The sequence below is a fragment of the Centropristis striata genome, chromosome 9 (assembly GCF_030273125.1).
Source record: "Centropristis striata isolate RG_2023a ecotype Rhode Island chromosome 9, C.striata_1.0, whole genome shotgun sequence".
In the NCBI taxonomy this organism is placed as follows: domain Eukaryota; kingdom Metazoa; phylum Chordata; class Actinopteri; order Perciformes; family Serranidae; genus Centropristis; species Centropristis striata.
This window is the reverse complement of record NC_081525.1, coordinates 14413524-14438291: the sequence shown is the minus strand read 5'-3', so window position 1 is coordinate 14438291 and position 24768 is coordinate 14413524. Positions and strand designations below refer to the sequence as shown.

General features: G+C 36.8%; 2 protein-coding genes across 2 annotated transcripts; both read left to right on the top strand.

The window, feature by feature from the left end:
• The first annotated feature begins 446 nt into the window (after positions 1 to 446).
• On the top strand, positions 447 to 11846 carry scinla (scinderin like a). Its single transcript, XM_059341453.1, is given in 18 exon segments — positions 447 to 505; positions 1661 to 1815; positions 2683 to 2844; positions 2943 to 3092; positions 3209 to 3295; positions 3395 to 3524; positions 4529 to 4617; positions 4711 to 4926; positions 5008 to 5141; positions 7252 to 7342; positions 7966 to 8060; positions 8062 to 8136; positions 8275 to 8281; positions 9482 to 9650; positions 9744 to 9859; positions 10311 to 10412; positions 10498 to 10558; positions 11055 to 11846. Coding segments are annotated over 17 exon segments (1962 nt in total). The 5' UTR covers positions 447 to 505; positions 1661 to 1704; the 3' UTR covers positions 11222 to 11846.
• Positions 11847 to 13458: 1612 nt separating this feature from the next.
• zgc:109982 (uncharacterized protein LOC553564 homolog) lies at positions 13459 to 24070 on the top strand. Its single transcript, XM_059341448.1, has 6 exons — positions 13459 to 13555; positions 15880 to 16041; positions 17493 to 17672; positions 18762 to 18855; positions 21159 to 21342; positions 23622 to 24070. Exons 1-6 carry the CDS (start codon positions 13459 to 13461, stop codon positions 23862 to 23864), a joined length of 960 nt encoding a protein of 319 aa, XP_059197431.1. The 3' UTR covers positions 23865 to 24070.
• The last annotated feature ends 698 nt before the right edge of the window (positions 24071 to 24768 follow it).

Here is a 24768-nt window from a genome sequence, read left to right as displayed (position 1 = left end):
ATTGCTATGTTTGTCTGACTTTTCACAGTTATTATGGTCGTTTTTTCTTCAATCCAAGTGACGAGAATCTAAGTGGCAAAAATCTGTATGAAATTAGGACTGCAATGATCTATAAAACATTTTTAAAATGCAATTGTTTTGTCTGACTAACCCAAAACCCAAAGATCATGTTTGATCTGCAGTAACAGAAATGTAACAGAAATTAAGCAAATCCTCACACTTGACAAGCTGGAACTGGACAATGTTGGATATTTACGTTTCAAAGTATCTTCTGTCAGTCCAGAAATTGAAGATACTTATTAATAAATGTTTGTCTCCTCTCAGGCACTGAGCACTATGGCACCGTTTGAAGATGCGGGAAATAAGCCCGGCCTGCAGGTGTGGCGGATAGAGAACATGGAGTTGGTACCTGTCCCCCCTGAATGCCATGGAAGCTTCTTCATTGGGGATTGTTACATCGTGCTCCACACCACCAAAACTGGATACCGCATTTACCAGTGGCAAGGTATTTGACTGACACCTAAAAACAAACACTGGCTTATTACATAAATCATTTTCAAACCATTTGTCTGTCTATATTCTACGACGAAGTATTAGGGCCACACAGAAACATTTTTATTACGAGAATAAAGTTGTAAATATTGCAACATGGTCTCACAGGAATCCACGGATTTGCTTAACTCAAAATCCGTGGAATAGCCACGGAATAACTAAAATTTCCGTCAAGTTAATGACAGTCATATCCCGTGGCTATTCCAACATACAAAGTGATTATGTACATTCACTGAGTGAATATTTAGAAAATAAAACATATTTCTCGCTAGAAATGTGATCAAAATCCATTTTTATGCAGAAACTAAGTCAAAATATTGATTTTTCACTAAAAATGAGAGAACTGTCCGCCATGTTTTTTGTTCTGACCGCCGGGACCTTGAAAGTCACGTGACTTGGAACAAACCAATAGCCACGGGATATGACTGTCATTAACTTGCATTGTAGCAAAATCCGTGTCAGTTTCACAGAAATTTGAGTGATTCCGTGGCTATTCCACAGATTTTGAGTTAAGCGAATCTGTGACTATTTCACGGATTCCTGTGAGACCAGGTTGAAATATTGAATTAATTATGAGAATAAAGTCGAAAATATTTAATTAAATATGATAATAAAGTCGAAAATATTTAATTAAATATGATAATAAAGTCGTACATAATTGGTAGGCTGTCCAAAATCTTAATTATCAGTCGGATGGTTTCTCTGAATGGCCCGCTGATGCATCCGCCGACAGCCCTGCAGTCGACCGCTTCCAGCCATTTCCCCTTCTGGTTCCTTTTGTGGAAAAGATGCAATTTCTTTTCAAAGTCCTAATACTTATGATAATGTGATGCTGGTGTGCCAAAAATAATTAATAATAAATAAATTAAGTAATTAATGAGATATGTTTGACTTTATTCTCGTAATTAATTAAATATTTATGACTCTAATCTCATAATTAATTTTTTTTCTCTAAATGTGGCCCTAATACTGCGTTGTAATATTCTCTTTTATTTAAATGTCTTTTTTTTGTGTGTGTGTGTGTGTGTGTGTGTGTGTGTGTGTGTGTGTGTGTGTTGTTGTTGTTGATGTTGTTGTTGTTTTTTAACCATTATCTGTTTTACCACAGGTGAAAAATCTAGCATTGATGAAAGAGGGGCTGCTGCCATCCTAATGACCCAAATGGATGACCACCTTGGTGGTAAACCAATACAGTCCACTGAGTATCAAAACAAAGAGTCCAAAGAATTCCTGGCCTACTTCAAGAATAAAATCAATTACAAGGTGAAACATAATATACAAGTATTTTCATTATGGCAAATCATTTAAAACATATTACTTTTGGCACCAAGAGGGATCAAGTCAGTTATTTTTACCAGAAAACAACAATCAGCGGTACCAACGTAATGGCCGACAGTAAGCTGTAGAGGCTGTTTAAGTAGTGCAGGTTTCTATAGGAGGTTGAACTCATCATGGCGCTATTTTGGGAGTTGTTTGGAGTTGTGGTGGGTTGCTCCCTCAGGTTTTCCACTGTAGGTTTCTATGGTGAGTTTGAACTGGCAAACAAGGCAAGCGGAAACATGTTCTCTCACGTCAAAACACCAGCAGATGTCTTGAGATGAAGTAGGACACTGAAAAACAGACTTTAGCCAGTGTTTTTTAGTATCATATATGAATTTTGAGTTCAAATGGTCATCTAATAATAAACTAGAATTGAGACATTCTTACTAGAGGCAGGAAATCAACACGTCCTCATACCTAGATCTAAAAATAACAGCTTAAAACTCTTTTTTTAGTGCAAAAACAAAACAGAAGTGGCAACAGGAAAAATATAATAGGGAAATAGAAAACAGACAAAAACGACAGTGAGATGTACAGATCTTAGTGATACACATAAACAAACAAGTTAAAGGAGTGCAGTTGTAATTAAATACCCAGTTTTAAAGGGGGATAACTGTTAACTTATGTTATTAATATATTAACAAAATCTTATTTCTTTGAGGATTAGATATCTTTAAGCATATTTCCCAAAATGTCAAACTATCTTTACATCACCAATATGTAGGCGATTCTTTGAAATCTACATGCCGTGTTTGTAGTTTAATGTAATAGTTCTTGTGTTTAATTCTTCTTGATTTTCTCTTGTCAAAGCAAGGTGGAGTCGCCTCAGGCTTCAAACATGTCATCACCAACTCCGTTCATGTCCAACGCTTGCTGCACGTTAAAGGTCGAAGGGCGATCAGATCCAGAGAGGTATCTTTCACCTGGGACAGCGTCAATAAAGGAGACTGCTTCATCATTGACTTGGGAGAGGTGATCTAGAAGACTAAATACCCAAATAGATCAATTGAAATAATGCAGACCATGTTTTACCATAATTGTCATCTTCTTTTCTGTCTGTGAAATACTAGGACATTTACCACTGGGCTGGCTGTGAATGCAATCCCTTCGAACGCCTGAAAACAACCGAGGTGGCCAAAGATATCCGCGACAATGAGCGAAAGGGTCGTGCTAAAGTAGAAATGATAAACGAAGGCTCTGAGCCAGAGAAAGTCCTTGAAGTGAGCTTTTGAAAAATATTTATTTTAAACATCTTCATTCAGGACACATCTGACTTAGTCTGCTAGGAAAGATGTAAGTGCCATGTTGCAATTTGTTAACCTGTGTTTATTCATAGGCGCTCGGACCCAAGCCTGAACTACCAGCAGGCTGTGAAGATGAAGTCAGTAAAGGGGGGCAAAGCACCCAAGCAACTCTCTATTTGGTAATGATGGCAAATACTAAACTTTTTAATGAAGTGGAAAAATGTTACAGAAAATAACATTCAGAGGTTGGATGTTTTGATCATCTCTGTACTTTATAGATTTCTGATGCTGCCGGAAGCATGAAGACAACTTTGGTGTCAAACGAAACCCCATTCAAACAAGACATGCTCTCCGATAAAGACTGCTACATCTTGGACAGTGGAGTTAACAAAATATATGTCTGGAAAGGTATAACACCATAACATCTGTCCATTGATACAACGTCTGGTCTTCGGATACACTGTTTTGTGTTTTTATCAATGCTCAGTTAACTCATAGCAATATATATCATTTATCAGCACTCTGCGGTTCCTCTCTAATAGGGTTTTTCGACCGGAAGCTGGTGCCCGGCCAGAGCCCGGCCATTGCTTGTGTGGTTCGCAGTTAGGTCAACTTGGGAACCAGCTCCGAACCTATTTGCTTTTCCACAGGCTCTAGAACCACGTCATTGCGTCACTGCTAACTTCTGTATGCCTCCGCCCTCTCGGCAAGTATAATAACAATGGCAGACGATACGTCTCTACAACACATCTGTGCCGCTCATCTTGATCATTATGGACGCCGAATACATTCTAATAAACACTGAACTTGAGATGTTAATGTTGGACTTTATTGTAAGCTAACACTAGTGGGGTAGCGCTGGCCCGATAGCCCGCTAGTGCTAGCCCCTAGCTTCAGCCCGCCAGCCCGTATCAATCACATTGCAGTTAAACAAATCAAATAAATGAATGATACACGTTTTAGTTGCTCTCAACGGCACCGAGATGGTCTTGTTAGCCCGCTAACACTAGCACGCTATCGATTGCCCGCTAACATTAGCACGCTAGCGTTAGCCCGTTTAAATCACATCGCATTTAAACAAATCAAATAAATGAATGATACTTGTTGTCATAGTGTCTTTCAACTGCAACGAGTTGGTCTTGTTGGTCAGATAGCCCCGCCCCCAGCCCCTATCGTATCGGTTCACGATTCAAGACCAGCAAAGAGTTGGTGCCGCTGTGGAACCAGTTTTCCCGTCCGGGAGCCAACTCTTCGGCAATGGAAAACCAAAGAACAGTTCGCAATTGGGCACTGACCGGGCACTGGCCGGGAACCGCCTCCGGTGGAAAAACCCTATAAATGGGAAAATATGACTAATTTATCTTGGCCAAAATTTGTAATCTCTAACCAATACACCACACCCCAAACTGCAGGAAAGGATGCAAATAAAGACGAGCGCAAAGAAGCACTGGCTAGTGCACAGAAGTTCATCAAAGAAAAGAATTACCCCGAGGATACTCAGGTAATGTGCCCATATAATGCAGCCACAGTTCCACCCTTCCTATCTTATCTTCCTGTTTATGAATATGCCCACTTCTCTGTCTATTTCTGACAGATCAAAATATTTCCAGCAGGGAGTGAGCCCTCCCTGTTTAAGCAGTTATTTTTCAACTGGTTGGACAAGGATGAGAGCACTGGCCCAAGTGCACCCTACATCTTAGGTAGAATCGCCAAGGTGGATCAGATTCCCTTTGATGCCTCCAAACTCCACAACAACAATGCCATGGCTGCCCAGCACACCATGCCGGATGATGGTTCTGGGACAGTCGAGGTAAGGTCACCAGCCGAACAACGATCATGCTTTTTTTTTCAGATATCAACATGTAGATGTGACAGTGGTTGGTTTCTGTAGATTTGGCGTGTGGAAGGAAGTGATAAAGTACCTGTTGACAAAAAGACCTATGGACAATTCTTTGGGGGTGACTGTTACCTGATGAAGTACTCCTATAACGCAGACGGCAAAGAGAAACATATCATCTACACCTGGTAAGTTCAACCTTTTCAGCACAGATGGATTTAGGTAGTTATCGTTATTGTGGCCCTTTGCAAATACTTTTCATGACACAGGGCTGCTTTACAAGACAGAACTATAGAAATGAAATGAGAATAAAACATTCCCTTTCAAATCAACATAGCATCATGGTCAGAGTGGCAGAAGTGCCTTAATCCTGTATTCTATCTAATGGACAGCAGGGGGCGTCTGCACTGGTTGCAAAAAGAATGTAAGTCAATAGAAAATGAGCCTACTTCTTGCTTGATTTACTACCTCAGTAAACATTTTTCTCTCCAGCTTATGATCTCAATCACTATATTTTAAGTCTTCCTTAGTCATTCTGTCTCCCGATTTTGCAAAAGAAAAGCAGTATAGGGGGCAGCCAAAAACCAAGTTGGTAAACGGCCAAAAAGGCTTCATAACTGGAGTCCACAAACCACTGGGTAATATCACTGTGATCACGGTGATATCAGTGTTCTTATACAGTCTATAAGTAGTGGGAAGCATGGCGAGCTCAGCTTAATGAGTTAAATTTAACAACTTCATTCTTCATTCTCACAGTTTGATACAGGGAAGGAAAGCTTATTCCTATCACTAGATGAATGACAACCTTGTATGACAACCACAGTTTCAAAAGGCAGGCTGATGGCCAGGGGAGGAGTTTTTGTAACCAAACTTTTGTTGGTATTTTCCATCACTCAGAGCAGTAAAAGCACATTTATACCACTGACTGGCATATGAATACAAGCTCAGAGGATAGTATACTATAGTGAGAATTAAAATACAGATAAAATGAGGTTTAAAGGGAATTTAGAAAAATAAAAAATACAAATCAGACACACATGTGGTTCAGCCCTCACGTCCTGCCTCTTTGGCCGCGTTCAGACTGCAGGCGAATCTGATTCAAATCAGATTCCTACTCAAATCCGATTTTTAAGGCTGACTGTCCACACTGTTTTTAGCAAGTGTCCAAATGTTCAGACTGACTGGCTCAGTTTAGACTGAGCCACATTATTGACTGATCTGACCGGTTGCTATAGTAACGGCGTCAGAGCGTCTGACGTCGTAACGGCGACAGCGACAAAAACAACAACAACAAACATGAGGGAGGCAGGTCACCTCAGTATATTGGCCTTATCACTGTCCAGTAGAGGCTGCTGGTGGACACTTCGTCTCCACGCTGCCGGCGCTACGCGTGTCGCGTAGAGTGACGTCACGGAAAGTCAAAACCGATCTGAGTGTTTGGAGCGGTTCAGACTGAGACGCATCTGTCCAAATGCGATCTGAAACTACCTCCCGAAGGTGGTTTCGATCCGGTTCGCATAAAAAAATCGGTTTTCATGTGATTTGTGACTGTTCAAACTTCAAAAGAACCATCCAGTTCCAATCTGGATGGTCTAAAAATCGGATTATGGCTGGCAGTCTGAACGCAGCCTTAGTGATTCATAGAAGCTCAACATTTATCTAAACTTAAACAGCTACAGTGTTTGTTTTCATTAAATTTGGGCCTATAGGATTCAATTAAATCGATGCGCTGTTAAACGGTTTGGGCAGTTGACTGCCTTGCTTTTCAGCCTTAGTGAATATCCCCATCTAATTGTCAAGGGACGTGACTCAGAAAGCAGGACTCAAATGCACGACAGAGAATAGGTTCCAATAATCAAAAGGCATTTATTCCGAAGCGAGGTTGGTACACAGGCAGGCAGTCAAACAGGCAGAGGTATCCAAAAACAAGATGCAAAAAGGCAAAATCAAGAAACGAGCAAGGTCCAAACAAGATAAAGGCTATGACTGATAAATGCTGGAACGTGAGCTATGAAGAACAACGAACAGGCAACAAGACAAGACACAAAGGGGGTTATATACAGAGCTAATGGGGAGTGATGAGAAACAGGTGTGGGAGACACAATCAGGGATCAGGTGCACACAGACGAGGAGGGGGGCGGAGCCTGAAATAGAGAACGGGGTGAGTGATCAAAAACAGGAAACACCAGACATGGAACATGAAGGAAAAATAAAATACTTAACAGACAGTGAAATCATGACACTATTAGCTTGAAGCTTGGATGAGTTATGAATACATTATGGCTTTACTGTCTTTAGGCAAGGGCAGAAGTGCTCTCAAGTTGAACTGACCGCTTCCGCCTTGCTCACCATCGCTCTGGACGATTCCATTGGCGGAGTGGCTACCCAGGTAAGATATTTATTGTACAAACAATCTATGGCATTCATATTGTTCTTTAAAGCAAAAGTTTGACATAAAAGTAAACACATGACACTCACAGAGGTGTATCTTCTAAGAAGAGAGAGCTAAGAGCTATTGGTAACACTTTAGAATAACCATCTAAGTAATGTTTATAGATGGTTTATAAACCAATTATTAACCATTTACAAAGTGCTATACATATTTATTCTTTAAATGGTTTCAACCAATTTCTTAAAGGTATATGAATCATTTCAAAATCATTAACATACTAAATATGGTGTTAAAAATGTAATAATGAGTGAAACTAAAACTATTAATTATAATTGAATTGTTTGTTAATGGTAAATTAATTATAAATATACATTAATATACCATCTATTAGCCATTTATACATAATTTAGTTAGTTAAACAGTAATAAATTATGTATTTACCCTTCTAAATGGCCTATAAACTGTTTATAAATTATGATTAAACATTAATAAACTATCTGTTTACCATTTATAAATGATGGTTATTGTAAAGTGTTACCGAGCTATTTGTTTACTGACTTTCTCCTGCCATTCAAGTGTCACTCCTGTCTTCATCATACATGTTGTCCGTGTCTTGGCAGATTCGTGTCCCTCAGGGCAGGGAACCCCCTCATTTTGTGAGCACCTTTAAGGGCAAGCCTTTGGTCATTTACATGGGTGGGACCTCCCGCGATGGTGGCCAGACTGAGCCTGCCAGCACACGACTCTTCCACATCCGCCAGAGCTCCACCAAAGCCACACGGGCTGTTGAGGTCAGCTTTGTTTTCATCACAGTGAATATGCATAAACTGACACTTTTTAGAGTAAGCAACTTACACTGTTAGAGCGTAAAGCTTTCTCACCCGGGTTCTTTCTTCTAAACTTGGTCTTACAAAACACTCAGGACAAAGGAATAAAGTCAACCATTTATTGAAAGAATCATAGCCAAATGCAATGCTCAGCGCTGGACTCTGCCATGTGACCCTGATGGCACCACAAGACAGAGTGGTTACAAAAATCCTTGATGTTACACACAGCTTCTTGGATTTTGGCGAAATCCCGGACAATGGGTGGGCTCTTTAATGCAATTGACCTATGGCTAAGCCACACCCCCAAACGCGATGAGCCAATCACAGTGCGCATAGCTAACTCAATACACTCGGACATTCTCTGCTTCCACATCCATTGAAATGCATTGGAGTTAGTCCGTTTTCAATCATTTTTATGTGTTTTTTGTTGAGATTTTAAGTTTAAAATGATCAAACGGTGTGCATGGGGTACATGCAACTCTGACACAAGGTATAGCCCAATAATATGGGAGCAGTAACCCGGTTCCCTATGGCAGTGATTCCCAACCGCTGTTCCGCGGCACACAAGTGTGCCGTAAGAAATCAATATCTATCAATATCAAATCCAGCGACTCCGTCTTAACGAGCGCTAACGAGGTCGGCCGGCTCGTTAACAAGAGCCTCTTGTTAACAAGCCGGCCGACCTGCCTAGCGGCAGTTAGCTACAGTTAGCTCTGTAGCAGTACAGTGTGTATGTACTGCTGCTGCAGGAGGTGTTCACTTAGCGATCTCTGTTTGTTTACAAGCACCAGAATGAGCGGTGTCAGTGGGGTGAAAAGACGAGTGAAAACCTCTAACCTGTTAATGAAGGCCCTTTTGGTGACTTCGAGATGATATTTCATTTTTCTGTCTCCAAAAGTGATTAATTGCCTCCTGTGAAATTTCTCCGACTGTCACAGGTGCCATAGCGCCCGTCACCGAATGTGGACAGTTTGTCCGAGTGAGTGGAGGGGGCGGGGCTTAGCCATAGGTGAATTGGTCAATTTGTAAGTGATATGCATTGGTTGCCACCCCTTAACCAAGCATCTGGAGATTGAACATCTCATTGATCTTTCAAACTTTATGTGTGTGAGTTGTTGTCCGCTGAAGCTTCACATCCTATACTTTGCTTATTCTACCTCTCCCCCATGCATACCTTTCCCTGAACTCTGACCTCTCCTTTCCTTAAATGACCCAGTCCTGTCAGTGAATAACCCAGGTCAGAATTTTAAGTCTCCCCCGCTCCCACAACACTGTCTGTTCTGTTTGTCTCTCGCTGACTCAGGTGGAGCCCACTGCCACCGCTCTGAACACCCATGATGTGTTTGTACTGAAGACCCCTGACTCGCTGTTCCAGTGGAAAGGAAAGGTAGCGAGTCAAGAGGAGATGAAAGCAGCTGAGTATGTAGCCGGCCTGCTGACTGGGTCTGTCACTGAGGTGAAGGAGGGCAACGAGCCAGGTGAGTGCTGAAAAAAGGACCTTTGATATCTGCAGGATAACGGCATACATTTTTTATTTCCTGTGGAAAATGATGATGACTCTTTGTCATCAGATGGTTTCTGGAGAGCACTGGGTGGGAAGAGGGACTACCAGACCTCCCAGAGCCTGCAGATGGAAGTCCTCAAACCACGACTGTTTGCCTGTTCCAACAAGACTGGCAGGCTGATCGTGAGTATCTACTGCTGCGTTCATACCAAACGCATAGCCAATTTTCAGAGTTTTTTAGAGTTTGACTAATCTGAGCATCTGACTACAATACAACAACAATCGATCATCTTTTAAAATGCTTGTTTTTTTTTAAAGAAGTTCGGCTAGATCAGGGCAATGTTCTGCAGGAGAATCTCAACACTGACTTCGTGGCACAGCGTCCATGAATTTGAACCCCAAAAATACGCAAATTTCTCATTCTTGCATGACATAATTCACACCATTCGCATCCAACAGTGCAAACTTGTTTAAATTCCTGTCTTTGCATTGACTTTGTTTTCAATTGTGTCTTGGCTTCACATTTGGTGTGACTAAGGGGATTTGTTGTTTAATTCATATTGATACTTTTACCTACTGTTGCCATACTGTTTTTATGTAGCCGCTTTGCAAACATGTACTTCTCAATATTTAGGCGGAGGAGGTGCTCGGTGAGGTGCCCGGTGAGATGCCCGGTGAACCTAAACAGATCGATCTGGCTCCTGATGATGTCATGATAATGGACATCGGGTCTCAGGTATGCCTGCCTTCACTTCTCGTCAAACAAGTCAGATCTCATTTTTATTGCTGTCTTATCCTAAATGATTATTTCTCCCCAACAGATCTACGTTTGGATTGGAAATGATGCCAATGAGATAGAGAAAACTGGAGCCAGCAAGATTGGTAAAACAAACAGAGTTTTCTTATATAACCAAATTGTCAGATGTGATCAGGTTCATTCTTATGTGACAAGGTCAGCTAATGGTGGTCAGATGATGTTACCATGTCCAAAATCAAATGCCTTAAAGAGAACAGTTATTTATCGTGCTATCAGTTATTGGAATAATTGCCCACTGAATATATGTGAACTGAATAGTAAAGCATCTTTTAATTATTACTTGAGAATGCACTCTTTAAATTTGTGAATAGTGAATTAACATATTCCGAATATAATTAACATATTCGGAATGATTTCTGATGACGTATATAATAATGTCTACAATGTTTAATTGTTAAGTGATTTTTGTTTTGTCTTGTGGACCCCAGGAAGACTCGCTCGTCCCACTTTTGGTGACAGCTAATGGGGATCTTTTTAACAATAAACAATAAACAGAGCTACTCAAGATGAGGAGAATTTACATCTAGGCTTTGTTAAAATGTATCCTTGTTTTCCTTTCAGCTGAAGACTATTTGAAATCGGACCTCTCTCAGCGTAGATGTGTCCCCGTCATTACCATTAAACAGGGGTACGAGCCGTCCTGCTTCACCGGCTGGTTCCATGCCTGGGATCCCAACATGTGGGTCAAGTTCCCCGAAATGATAATGACCCAATTATGTTACCTTTAAGCATGTAATTGTAAAGTTGTGTGTGGGCGCACTATCAGAAATAATGTGCTGAATATGTACCTTTAGGGGGACTGAAGCAGTACCCTCTATACTGTGTTCCTTTTTGGGCGTCAAAAAAGTTCACATAGTTAGTTGAGGTCCAAAAATGAGCTGTTGTGGGTATAAAACTGTACCTTGGGGGACAGAAATGGACTCCTACAATACCTCTAGTTCTTTTTCGGCTAATTATTGGTACCTTTTTGAGGGCAAAAAAGGATTTTGTATGTTTCCAAGTGATGTCAAGGGTACAACAGCTGCACATTATTTCTGACAGTGTGGGGGGCAGCGTTGAAAAGCATTAAAGATTTCACATCCATTTCTGCAATTCTCATATACTTAAGCACATAATCTTAAACCCTCATAGCATCTAGAACATATTGATTAAAATCTTTGCTGGGAAAGTTTCAGGAATTTTCTTTGCAACTTTTTATCCTGCCTTATGCATTAAAGTTCTAAAGTTTTAACCGTCCAGTAAAAAAAAAAAAAGATTGCACTATTTCTTTCAAATTCAGTGTAGCCTTAAGGAAATATTGAAAATTTACTTTGATTTGTGGCATCACAAATGTATTTCTAAATTCTGAATTTTAATAAAAAATATTGCCCCTTTTCTCAGATTGTCTTTTCTTTATTCAAACATGAACTTTTTCTATCAAGTCAAATCTTACGATTTACTTCAACCACACAGCAACCTCTGAGTCTGAGCAGTGAGGCAAACCAGGAAGTGCCTTAAGCTGCATTCTGCCAAAAAAACCAACAGGGGGTGCTGACAAAGGTTGCAGAAGCATTTGGGTCCATTCATTTTCAATGCACAATGAGAAAACTTCTCACTTGATTTATTACCTCAGAGTTTTTCTTTAGGACAACACTATGGTCTCAATCACTAGTAAAAAAAAATCTTCAAGACAATTTGATGTTAATAGTGTAAATAATGGCCCCATTCAGAAGAAAATAGAAGATAAAGAATCATATGATTTGGGGTGTGGCTTCCTTTGATTGACAGGTTGCTAACAGACGAGCCGTCATCAGGAGAGAAGCAGAACAATGTGTATCCACGTCTATATATATATATATATATATATATATATATATATATATATATATATACAGTACAGGCCAAAAGTTTGGACACACCTTCTCATTCAATGCCTTTTTCTTTATTTTCATGACTATTTACATTGTAGATTCTCACTGAAGGCATCAAAACTATGAATGAACACATATGGAATTATGTACTTAACAAAAAAAGTGTGAAATAACTGAAAACATTTTCCACAAAACAGATTCCTCAAAGTATCCATCCTTTGCTTACTAGAATATAAGACATGTTTTCAGTTATTTCACACTTTTTTGTTAAGTACATAATTCCACATGTGTTCATTAATAGTTTTGATGAATCTACAATGTAAATAGTCATGAAAATAAAGGAAACGCGTTGAATGAGAAGGTGTGTCCAAACTTTTGGCCTGTACTGTATATATATATATATATATATATATATATATATATAAAGGGCATTTATCGGTTTGGTCTTATAACTTTGACCCTTTCACTGTATTTTCTCTTAATGACAGTTTATTTGAACGTTTTGTTCAGTAAAAATGTCTTGTTCAGTGTTTGGTTGGACTAACAGACAGTCCAAGGAGTCGCTCAGTTTTCTTAGGTAACTAACGTACATTTAGTTTTTGTTTTTTGCTAGCCAAAACTAACATCCCAGTTAATGCTCCAGCTAATGCTAACATGAATTAGCAGCGACTTCGTTCAGTCACGTTGCTGGTGTAGAGAGGCTGTAGTCAGTGATCATTTCCCTCTCGCTCCTCCAAAGCCCAAATATGGTCTGCTCCCCTTTTCCGGAAAAAAGATGGCGACAAGTGTAACGCTGAACTGGATACCTCAAACGGGCAGTCCACAAACCAATGAGTGACATCACGGTGACTACGTCCATAACTTATACACAGTCTATGAGTGCAACACTAAACTTGTTTTCATGAGCTTCAGTTCTCACTAGTCATCAGCATCAGTGTGAAGGCCGGGCTTAATGGTAATCTCCAGCCCATGTGTACAAGGCTTCTGCTGAGTTGCAGACCTGTGGATTAAGGAGCGGGCTTTTAAAGTGCCTCCACTTCACCCGTTGCCTCCCCTCTTTTTGTTCTCCTTCATTCTCGGCTGCTGGAGCTGCAGGACAAACACGAACCAGCACAATGAGCCAGAAGGTGGTACTCATCACGGGCTGCTCCTCTGGGATTGGTCTCGCCTTGGCTGTCCGCATCGCAAAAGATGAGAAGAAAAGGTTCATGGGTAAAATTGCCACATTTTTATCTAAATTTGCCATAACTGACAGCTGTACAAACGGACTGAGGAGCCAATACAATCAAAGGAAAGTTCACTTTTTAATGTGTCTGTATTACACATGGTGAAGAAAAGTTAGAATGGAAGAAAGGGACTGTATGAAAATCATGAGTGGGTTTTAAAAAGTGGGAATGTCATTTTATTTTTAGATTTTTTTGGTGGGAGGTATTGTAAGAGGAGGGAAGAATTCCTTTTAATATTTCTTATCTTAAATTTATATTTTTTTACTGCACTGAATTGCCACTTGAACCTGATGCATTTACTGACAATGGCAATAACACTTCAGAAACTATTTATGTAAAACAGAGCGGTTGGAATGTTTGGGTTGCACTTTTTTTTAATAGAATTTTTTGCCATAATTTCTTTTGCTAAATATTGTAAGGTAAATGTTGTCAAAAATGTCCTATTTACATATGAGGTTTAAAATAGTACATCATTTTTAATATGCACCCTAGTTTGTTATTATAAGCTGTACCAATTCAACATTATTTCTAAGATATTGTGTTTTATTATATGTATTGTTATTGTTAGATTATTATCATATTTGAGGCATTATTGTGTTGCAGTCAAGCAGAGGGGTTTTTTTTAAGATGAGGAGGCTCCTCCCACCCAAATAATTTTCTTACGCTCCCTTATTTGAACTAAACTTTTATAAATGATAACGGTGAATTTTCAGGTTTAATGCAATATTCCGATGATACTTTATTTTTTTAGTGGTTACATGGTCTTATGGAGACTAATCATTCAAAGTTATGTGTTGTACAATGTTTTTTAAAGATAAGACTTTATGCCAAGGTAACCTCTCATTTGACAAGAAACTCATTATATTTTCATCATAAATATCTTAAGTCAAATCATAAAAACAAACAACATTTGTGCACAGAAATGCAGATTGTTTTGGTTTTTGCTTGCAAGGTTTTAAGGTTAAGTATTAACAGTAACAACTCTTTCCATCCACCTAACTGACAACACTTTTCTTGGTAACACTTTAAAATAACCATCATTTATAAATGTTTAATCATCATTTATAAACCGTGTATAGGCCATTTAGAATGTTAAATACATAATTAATTAATGTTTAACTAACTAAATCATTTATAAATGGCAAATAGATGATATATTAATGTAAGGTTATAGTTACTTTACCATTAACAAACAATTAAATTATAATTAATTGATTATTTATACCTTTAGTTGCACTGATTATAACATTTTTACACCATATTAAGTATGTTAATGATTTTGAAATTATTCATATACCTTTAAGAAATTGGTTGAAAACATTTAAAGATTAAATATGCATAGCACTGGTTAATGATTGTTTATAAACCATCTATATGCATTACTTAGTTGGTTATTCTAAAGTGTTACCCTTTTCTTTTGAACATAATTAAACAAAAGTCTATAACCTCTGTGGTATTGGTCTTGTGGTTTAAACCTCTAAAGTCCAGGAGATTTTGGTTCAACTTCCTATGCATTCATTTCATTTCATGGCTTCTTTTTCTCAACACAAACTTGGCTATCAGTCAGATTTTTCATTTTATTTTAAATAACAAAGTATAAAGCTACCAAACCGAAAATACAAACAAAAGACACAGGTGTCTATGGAAATGTACCTTCTTTTTTTTTTTTTAACCATTTACACACACAAAAACAGCAGAAAAAATAAATAAATAATAAAACTACTGAACCTTCTATTTGCATGTTAATTAAAAATAGTAATAGTTTTCATTGTAGAAAGAAAATTCTCATTTTAAAAATGGTCTAGAAACATAAATGGCACACTGTGAAAGCTCCTATGATGCACTTTCAACTGGCTTTCTCATCTTGTCTACATGTCATATATAAATAAAGTTATTACTGTACATAAAACATGCATTTTCAATAAATAGATTGTAAATTAAAAATAGTAATAATTTTCATTGTAGAAAGAAAATTCTCATTTTAAAAATGGTCTAGAAACATAAATGTAACGCTGTGAAAGCTATGATTACACTTTCAACTGGCTTTATCAGCTTGTCTACATATCATATATAAATAAAGTTATTATTGTAAATAAAACATGCATTTTCAATAAATAGATGGACTCCAGAGGGTTAAGAGACCAAACCTAAGAAAATAAAACTCTCCCTAATGCAAGTTAGAAAAAGATGTTGTTCATTCGTGATGCTAAGTGTGCTCTGCTTGTGTCTTATGTCTCTTGGAGGAATTTACTTCTGCATCCAAGTGTTAGAAACCAAATCACAGCTTCACATTTCTATTGTTTGTTGTAGTTTATGCCACCATGAGGAACGTGAGTAAGGCCGAGGCGCTGGTCGAGGCAGCCGGTCGGACTCTGGGCCGGACGCTGGAGATCAAACAGTTGGACGTGTGTGACGAGGTCTCCATCAAAACCTGTGTGGACAGCCTGCCTGAACGCAGAGTGGACATTCTTAGTAAGACAAATACATTTGGTTCAATGCAAACATAAACATTCATACCAATCAACCAAACTTTACTTGTATAGCACCTTTCATACAGACTAGTGGAGTTCGAAATGTAATGATAATGTGACAGAACAATAAAAATCACAGACCCAGAAAGGACCAATGCAAGTGAGATGATAGGTTTTATTAAAAAAGAATAGAATAAATATAAAAAAGATAAGAAAGAATTTCAACATCCAAATGATTGAAAAAAAATGTATACTAGAAGCATTTAAATATAAATTAAAATACGAAAAAAATTAGAACAAATACAATAAAGTGAATCAAAAATGGATATAATAAAATAAAAAAGACAAAAAGAATTACAAAAAGTGTACTTAAAAGCTTTATATAAAAAATGCAAGAAATTTGAATAATACTTATAATATAATAATATTAATCATAATGTGTATGAAATGTTATATATATATAGTATATATATAATAAACAAATCATATATGTATATATATACATGAATGACAAGTAGATAATGTAACAATAAAAATCACAGAAAAAGACCCAAAAAGGACCAATGCAAGTGAGATGATAGGTTTGATTAAAAAAAGAATAGAATAAATATATTTTCAAAAAGATAATAATACATTTCAATAAAAGCTATATATAAAAAACTGACAAAAATAAATACCATTTATAATAAAAAAGAAGCATATAAATATAAATTAAAATATGAAAGAATTAGAACATAAATACAATAATGTGAATTTAAAAAAGAATAGAATAAAATAAAAAAGATAAAAAGAATAAAAGTTTTTTCAAGACATTTTGATATTATTTATAATAATAATAATCATAATAATAATAATGATAATAAAATGTGTATGAAATAAAATATAAAAGGTAGACTAAAACTACCTGAAGAATAAAATATATAATAATAATATTTATTATATTAATTCAACTTACGAATTGCACGATATTGTTTTTTTTGCCGATATGCCGAATTTTTTACAACTCATTTAGCCGATTACCGATACCGATATTTTTTTCCCGCACAACTAATACCCACAATCAGGGCAAATTTGGCCAATCTCCCAATTGACATAATAAGTAAACATAACCTGTGTTCACTGGGAACATGTGAAAAGTGCAACTGTACAGCAATTAAACCCAAAAATCCGATACCGACAACGTGCCGATCCCTGCTTAATAGTATTATTTAAGGAAAAATAATACTATAAAGCACATACAATACATACACACTACAAATGCCTGGCTGAATAAGTCGGTTTTAAGTTCCCATTTAAAAACGTATCTAATCAATCAAATCATAAACTTAACTAATCTCTTCTCAGATCTGATCTGTATTGGTTCTGCAACTTTGCTTGTTTTCCAATAAATAACAATTGTAGCTACTGTACATTCTTTGATAACATTTCTTGTGTTGTGACCTCCTCTCACAGTCAGTAACGCTGGGATGGGTCTGATCGGACCCATCGAGTGTCAGTCCATCGATGAGATGAGGACCGTCATGGACACCAACTTCTTCGGCCTCGTGCGTTTGCTGAAGGAGATCCTGCCGGACATGAAGAGGAGGAAGAAAGGCCACATTGTGGTCATTAGCAGCGTCATGGGCATTCAGGGTGAGGACGCTTACATCTGTTCATCGTAAGAGCATTTGTTTATGGTGATTAAAAAAAACAAAACATTGAGCCTCATTCACGAACCGTCCTACTTAGGAAGATTTTACGAAGATTGTGGCATTCATGAATTTTTTTCTTATCCAGGATTTTTCTTAGGTAAGAACAAATCCTACAAACACTCAGGAGTACTCTTAAGCCCATTTCAGTGCTGACATGTTGGCATGGCTGTGTTGTCTTCTTTTGTTAAGTTCAATAAAATACATTACAGTGACATTTACGTCATATTTATGTATTTATTTATTAATTTCATTTCAATTTTTCATCTTAATTAAATTAAATGTGCCAAACGCTTTAACATGAATCAAGTAAATTGGAAATCATGCCGTCAATTAGTGATACCACACATTCAAGGACAGTTTGATTTCACAGAAGTGTGATTGACTTGGAGTTACTGTACATTGTGTTGTTTAAGTGTTCCCTTTATTTTTCTGAGCAGTGTATATACAGTCATGGAAAAAATTAGAATAGAACATTGCTTTCTTCAATTTCTTGTTCATTTCAATGCATTTACTGCATGCGTAACTGCCTCCCAGGCCTCCTTTTTGTTTGTGTTGGTGCAACCTGCACTAAGGCTGCTAAATATAATTTTCTTTCTCCGAGTGATCTCCTGCAGCAGAACTTCTAGTTCTGAACTGCTAAAGTTTTTTTTTTCTTTTTACCTGTGCTCCAACGGATTTACGCTTTCTTTTAGGCATTCTGTTGCTGTTTCCTCTGTGTGGCGTCTACACACGGCCCTGCAGTCCATGTTATGGGTCCTTTTATGGGCATTAATGGGCGGTTACCTATGCTAATCCTATGTTAACTAGACTCACCTGGCACGCCCGCTCAATTTACGAGGAGATGGCATTCATCAATTTAAGAACACTGCTGCGAACAATTCAGCGGCTTAAGAACACGTTGATGAATGTGGCGTAGGGTCTTCTTAGAAATCTCCTTAAGAAGGACTTAAGAAAGAATCTAAGAAGATTCTTAAGAAGATATTGGTGAATGAGGCCCAATGTCTTAACAGTATCTCACTTTGTTTTTCAGGAATATTGTTCAATGACGTCTATGCAGCATCCAAGTTTGCAGTGGAAGGCTTCTGTGAAAGCTTAGCAGTACAAGCCCTGAGGTTCAATCTCAAGTAAGATACCAGCTCTCATCAACCAAACTGTTTTTGTATAACAGCTTTCATACAGGCTAGTGGAGTTCAAAATGTCTTACAGATGACAAAAATGGACCAATGCAAGCAAAACGATATGTTTTATTAAAAATTAAAAGAACAAATATAAAAAAATATAAGAAAGAATTTCAATAAAATGTGTTTAAAAGCTATATATATAAATGATTGAACAAAATTAATACTAGAAGCATATAAATATATATAAAATATAAAAAACGTAACAAATTTTAATAATACTTATAATATAATAATATTAATCATAATGTATATGAAATTTTATATATACACACACATATATATATATGTATATATATATATATATATTTATATATATATATATATGATTTGTTTATCATTATTGATGTAAGTAGCATTTCCGTGTTGTTAAAGGGAAATTTTAACTACTTGATGTACTGTTTTGTGGTTTAACTTATAGAAATGCATAATAATTTTAAATTTATCACATGTTTTTTATGTTAAATCTTGGCCTGAAAAAGTAACTAGTAACTAAAGCTGCTGGGTCCATGTAGTGGAGTATCAAGTGCAATAAAAGCTTCTTTTTCAGAAACAAATATTGTTTCTCCTATCGGTGAAAGAAATATTTGATTTCTGCAACTTTCTTGCCTCTACTGGACAGTGATCTGCTTTTTATGAATGCAACAAATCAGAGCCTTAAGAAGATGGACTGTGTTTATCATTGTGCTCTGCGTTTCATTACTAGCTTGGTAAATAGTACACATATGTACTCTGTATGCCACGGCTGAAATGCCATCTCTGTATGTTCGCAGGCAGTCTCATTGGTTATTTTTTATCTATAAATGTATTCTTGGGCTGCTTCCCTTATACCTGTGTGCATATATGTGTCCAAACGATACTCAACATGGTCTACGCTCGCAAAATATTGTACAGATGCTGGTGCCAAGAGTGAGAACTGAGTTAGGTAAGAAAGCTTTTAGTTATGCCCTTTTATCATGGAAAAATTCGCAAAAGGACTTGAAACTGTCTGAACTGATCACAATCAGTGAATTTAAATCAATTCTAAAGGATAAAGAAATAATTTATCTTGGTCAGTGTGACTGCTCCTTGTAAGTCTGCTACTGAGGCTCCTTCAGTGTTGTTGTGATGCTGTATTTGTATTTAATTTTTATGACAACTGTGTTTAAATGGTGTAACTTGTCTCTTTTTATGCTGCTTTCTTGGCCAGGTCTCTCTTGGAAAGTGCTCAATGAGACTTAAAGGATATATATAAAATGTAGTGGAGTAGAAGTATAAAATGTAAATATCCAAGTAAAGTACAAGATTGTACTTAAGAACAGTACTTGGGTAAATTCATTCAACCGCTGGGAAGGGAAACAACATTCCCCTTCAGAAGTAACATGAAAATACCTGCAAACCAGAAGTTATCTAAACATCTGCACACTCATATTGCACAACTAGGAAATATGCCAGATAAAAGCACACAGCACACCCTGGTCTGGTCTGAGGCAAGTCCCAGCACAGTGTAATGAAGCAACTGAATATGAGAAGAAATAGCTTTGCAGGGTGGTTTCAGATAAACATAGTAAATTAAAAGAAATATTAGCTCTGTAGCATTCACTTCGCATGCTGATCTTCAGATGATACACTGTAAAAAAATGTTTAAAAAAAATGTTTAAAAAAAATGTTTTTACGGTAAAAAAACGGCAGCTGTGGTTGCCAGAACTTTACCGTAATAAATACGGTGCAACTTTTTGTAAAATTATGATTAAATGATATTAGCACTGTTGATTAGCCGTTTAAGATTGCCATTTTAGTCCATATTTTACTGTAAAAAATAAAAAAAAAGTTAGAAAAAGTGTTTCCATCAAAAGGAACGCTGTTCTGCCATATAATTGACAAAAAAATACTTTATAAATGCTGCATATATTAAAGATTTTACCATTAAATATTACAGTATATTTTTGTTAGAGATATGATGTTTAGTGCATTTAACAGTGAGAAAAAGTATTTTTTACGAAAAATAAATGCAAAAATGATGGCTTGTATATATATATTACAGTATATTTTTTTTGCTACAAACACGGTGCCAGTGTGTTTTACAGTGGAGTAATGTATTTAAAAAAATTTTAATACTGTTTTGTTTCATTGTTACTGAAACAGAATTAACCCGTTCAACATTTTACGGTCTTTTACTGTCATGGTTTAGCAATTTTTCACTGTAAAATCTACAGACATCTTTTACAGTGTATGTTTGACCTGTCCTCCTTTCCTTTCTCCTCCCTCAGCATCAGCCTGATAGAGCCAGGTCCAGTGATAACAGAGTTTGAGCGTAAAGTCTATGATGAAGGCATGAAGACTGATCTGAGCAAAGCTGACAAAGTTACTGCTGACATGTTCACCAACATCTACTTGAAAAACTACAATCAAATCTTTGAAACCTTCGGGCAGACTGCTGACGATATAGCAGAGGTATCTATCCAACTGCTCATCCAGTGGCGGACTCAGACTGTCGGAAAGTCAGGGGCGAAAAAATAAAAAGGGCACATTCTGCACAACATGGGGCCCCACCAGCACGCAAAAACTATGATGCATTATGTAAGATGAAATATTAGCATTGAGTTAAAAGGAGATCAAAGTAATTAATGATATGGTACTGACAGTTAAAAGTATCGAACCAAACCATCTAGGGGGGTCCGGGAGAAAATTTTTACATTTTTAAGTAAAATGCATCTATTTTCTGCATTTTGAGAGCTACATGAGAGCAAACGTCTCACATAACATTATTCACAGTTGGGTGATACCGTATTATAGATTCTCTAGAGCAGTAGTTCTCAAGCTTTTTGAGTCGCGAGCCCCAATTTAACATGCATGTTGTCCGTGACCCCCGCTCACTGAACAGAATCTCACACAAAATGACCACAAAAAGACACAAAATGACTAAAAAATGACACAAAATGACCAAAACAGACACAAATTGACCACAAAATGATCAAAAAAGACACAAAATTACCAAAAAAAGACACAAAATTACCAGAAAAGACACAAATGACAAAAAAGACACAAAATTACCAAAAAAGACATAAATTACAAAAAAAGACACAAAATGACCAAAAAGACACAAAATTACCAAAAAGGACAAAATGACCAAAAAAGACACAAAATGACCAAAAAGACACAAAATTACCAAAAAGGACAAAATGACTAAAAAAAGAAACAAAATGACTAAAAAACGAAACAAAATGATCAAAAAATGAAACAATATGACTGAAACAGACACAAATTGACCACAAAATGATCAAAAAAAGATACAAAATTACCAAAAAAAGACACAAAATTACCAAAAAAGACACAAAATGACTAAAAGAAACACAAAATTACCACAAAAAAAACAAAACATTAAATGACCAAAAAGACTAAAACACATTAACACATGAACACTTTAACAGAGTGGAGACAGAGCAGACTTCCAAAATGATTTGGCAACCCCCAGAAATCATTGCGCGACCCCAATTGGGGTCAGGACCCCAAGGTTGAGAATAGCTGCTCTAGAGGGCACATCATAATTTATTGTATAAAGGGGCACCCTAGATGGCAATCAATATGTTTTTCATGTGTAAAGGGCAGCCAGTAAGGCACTTTCTCTCATTTTCACCACTCTTTGGTGCGATTTTTCAACCATGGAGGCACCAAGCAGGAAAAAGGGCACTAGAAGGACACTCATTAAGGCAGGTTATCGAATTTTCTTGCACTAGAGGGCACATCATCATAATTTATTGTATGAAGGGGCACCCTAGAGCAGTAGTTCTCAAGCTTTTTGAGTCGCGAGCCCCAATTTAACATGCATGTTGTCCGCGACCCCCGCTCACTGAACAGAATCTCACACGCACAGTTCAGATCACAAAAAAAGAAACAAAATGACCAAAAAAAGTAAACAAATGACCAAAAAAGACACAAAATGACCAGAAAAGACACAAAATGACCCAAAAAGGACACAAATTGACCAAAAAAGACACAATATGACCCAAAAAAGACACAAAATGACCAAAAAAGACACAAAATGACCAAAAAAGGACACAAATTGACCAAAAAAAGACACAAAATGACCAAAAAAGACACAAAATTACCAAAAAAGACACAAATTGACCAAGAAAGACACAAAATTATCAAAAAAGACACAAATTGACCAAGAAAGACCAAAAAGAAACAAAATAACCCAAAAAAAGAAAAACAATTACCAAAAAAAGTCACAAAATGACTAAAAAGGAAACAAAATGACCAAAAAAGACACAAATTGACCACAAAATGACAAAAACAAGACACAAAATGACCAGAAAAGACACAAAATGACTAAAAAGAACACAAAATGACCAAAAAACCCCACAAAATGACTAAAAAAAGACATTAAGTGACCAAAAAGACGAAAACACATTAACCCATTAACACTTAAACACAGTGGAGACAGAGCTGACTTCCAAAATGATTTGGCGACCCCCAGAAATCATCTTGCGACTCCAATTGGGGTCCCGACCCCAAGGTTGAGAACAGCTGCCCTAGAGAGCACCCAATCATTTTTTGCACGTGTAAAGGGCAGCCAATAAGGCACTTCCTCTCGTTTTCACCACTCTTGAGGCACTTTAGCGCGCTTTTTCAACCCCCTGAGTCCGCCACTGTGCTCATCCACAATATTCTGTCATTGTCTGTAGCTCTGGTTCATGTTTTTTATTATTATCATTATTTTTTATTCCTAGCATACTCTAAAGATCATCACCATGGAGAATCCCCCTTTCCGCCATCAGACAAACGCGGTTTACACCCCGATGACCACGCTTAAATACGCCGACCCCAATGGCGACCTCCCAATCGACACATTTTACAAAATGGTGTTTGAACACGACAAGGTCTTCAACGCCAGTCTGAACTTCATCAAACTCCTGCGCTGGAGAAGTCGAAAGAGCTTCACGTTGGATAAAGATAAAGACAAGAGCAACTAAATTTTAAAAAATCCTTTTTATTCCCATTTTTGGCAAGCTACCTTCATTACAGTTTTTCTCAGTCAACTTTGGTGCATTTCTCACATCAATATTTAGTTTAGTTCAAAAAACATACAAAAATAATTGGAAAAAAATGAAATACTACTAATATTAACAATAATATAGAAGTATATACATTAAAATGTGAAAAAAAGAACATAAATACACTAAAGTGAATCAAAATAGAATAAAAAAGGTAAAAAAGAATGACAAAAAATGTATTTAAAAGCTTTATATCACATTTTTTTAATGAAATTTGAATAATATTTATAATGTATTATTATTAGTAGTAGTATTGATAATAATAAAATGTGTATGAAATAAAAGATATAAGGTAGACTAAAACCAGCTGAAGAATAAAATTGATAATAATAATAATAACTGAGGACCACCATAAACATATTCAGGAGTTCTTACCTCCACAACATTTAGTAATTTGTGCTCATCATAGTAGCAGTTTCTCCTTACAACAAATTACAAATGCTTTTGGACAGTCATCAAGTATTTTGTATGTAATGACTCAAGCAATGAAATGAGGACTATTAGTTTTATATGGAATGACTATTCAGCATTCGCAAGTATAGTTAATTTTGACTGATATGACATAAGCAAATGATGAAGTTATAAAACAGCAGAGCGTTGTATAAAAGCACTTAATGCATGTCCAAAAGCATTTGCAATTTGGAATGAGAAACTGTTAGTATGATGACCACAAATGACTAAATGTTGTGGAGGTTGAACTAACTGTTTTGCAAATGTTATTCGCGATGTGAGAAATACACCAAAGCGACTGAGAAAAACGAATGTATGAGTTCCTATAACGTTCCTTTGTTTAATTAAAATAAAATGTTTCGCTTTTTGTGAT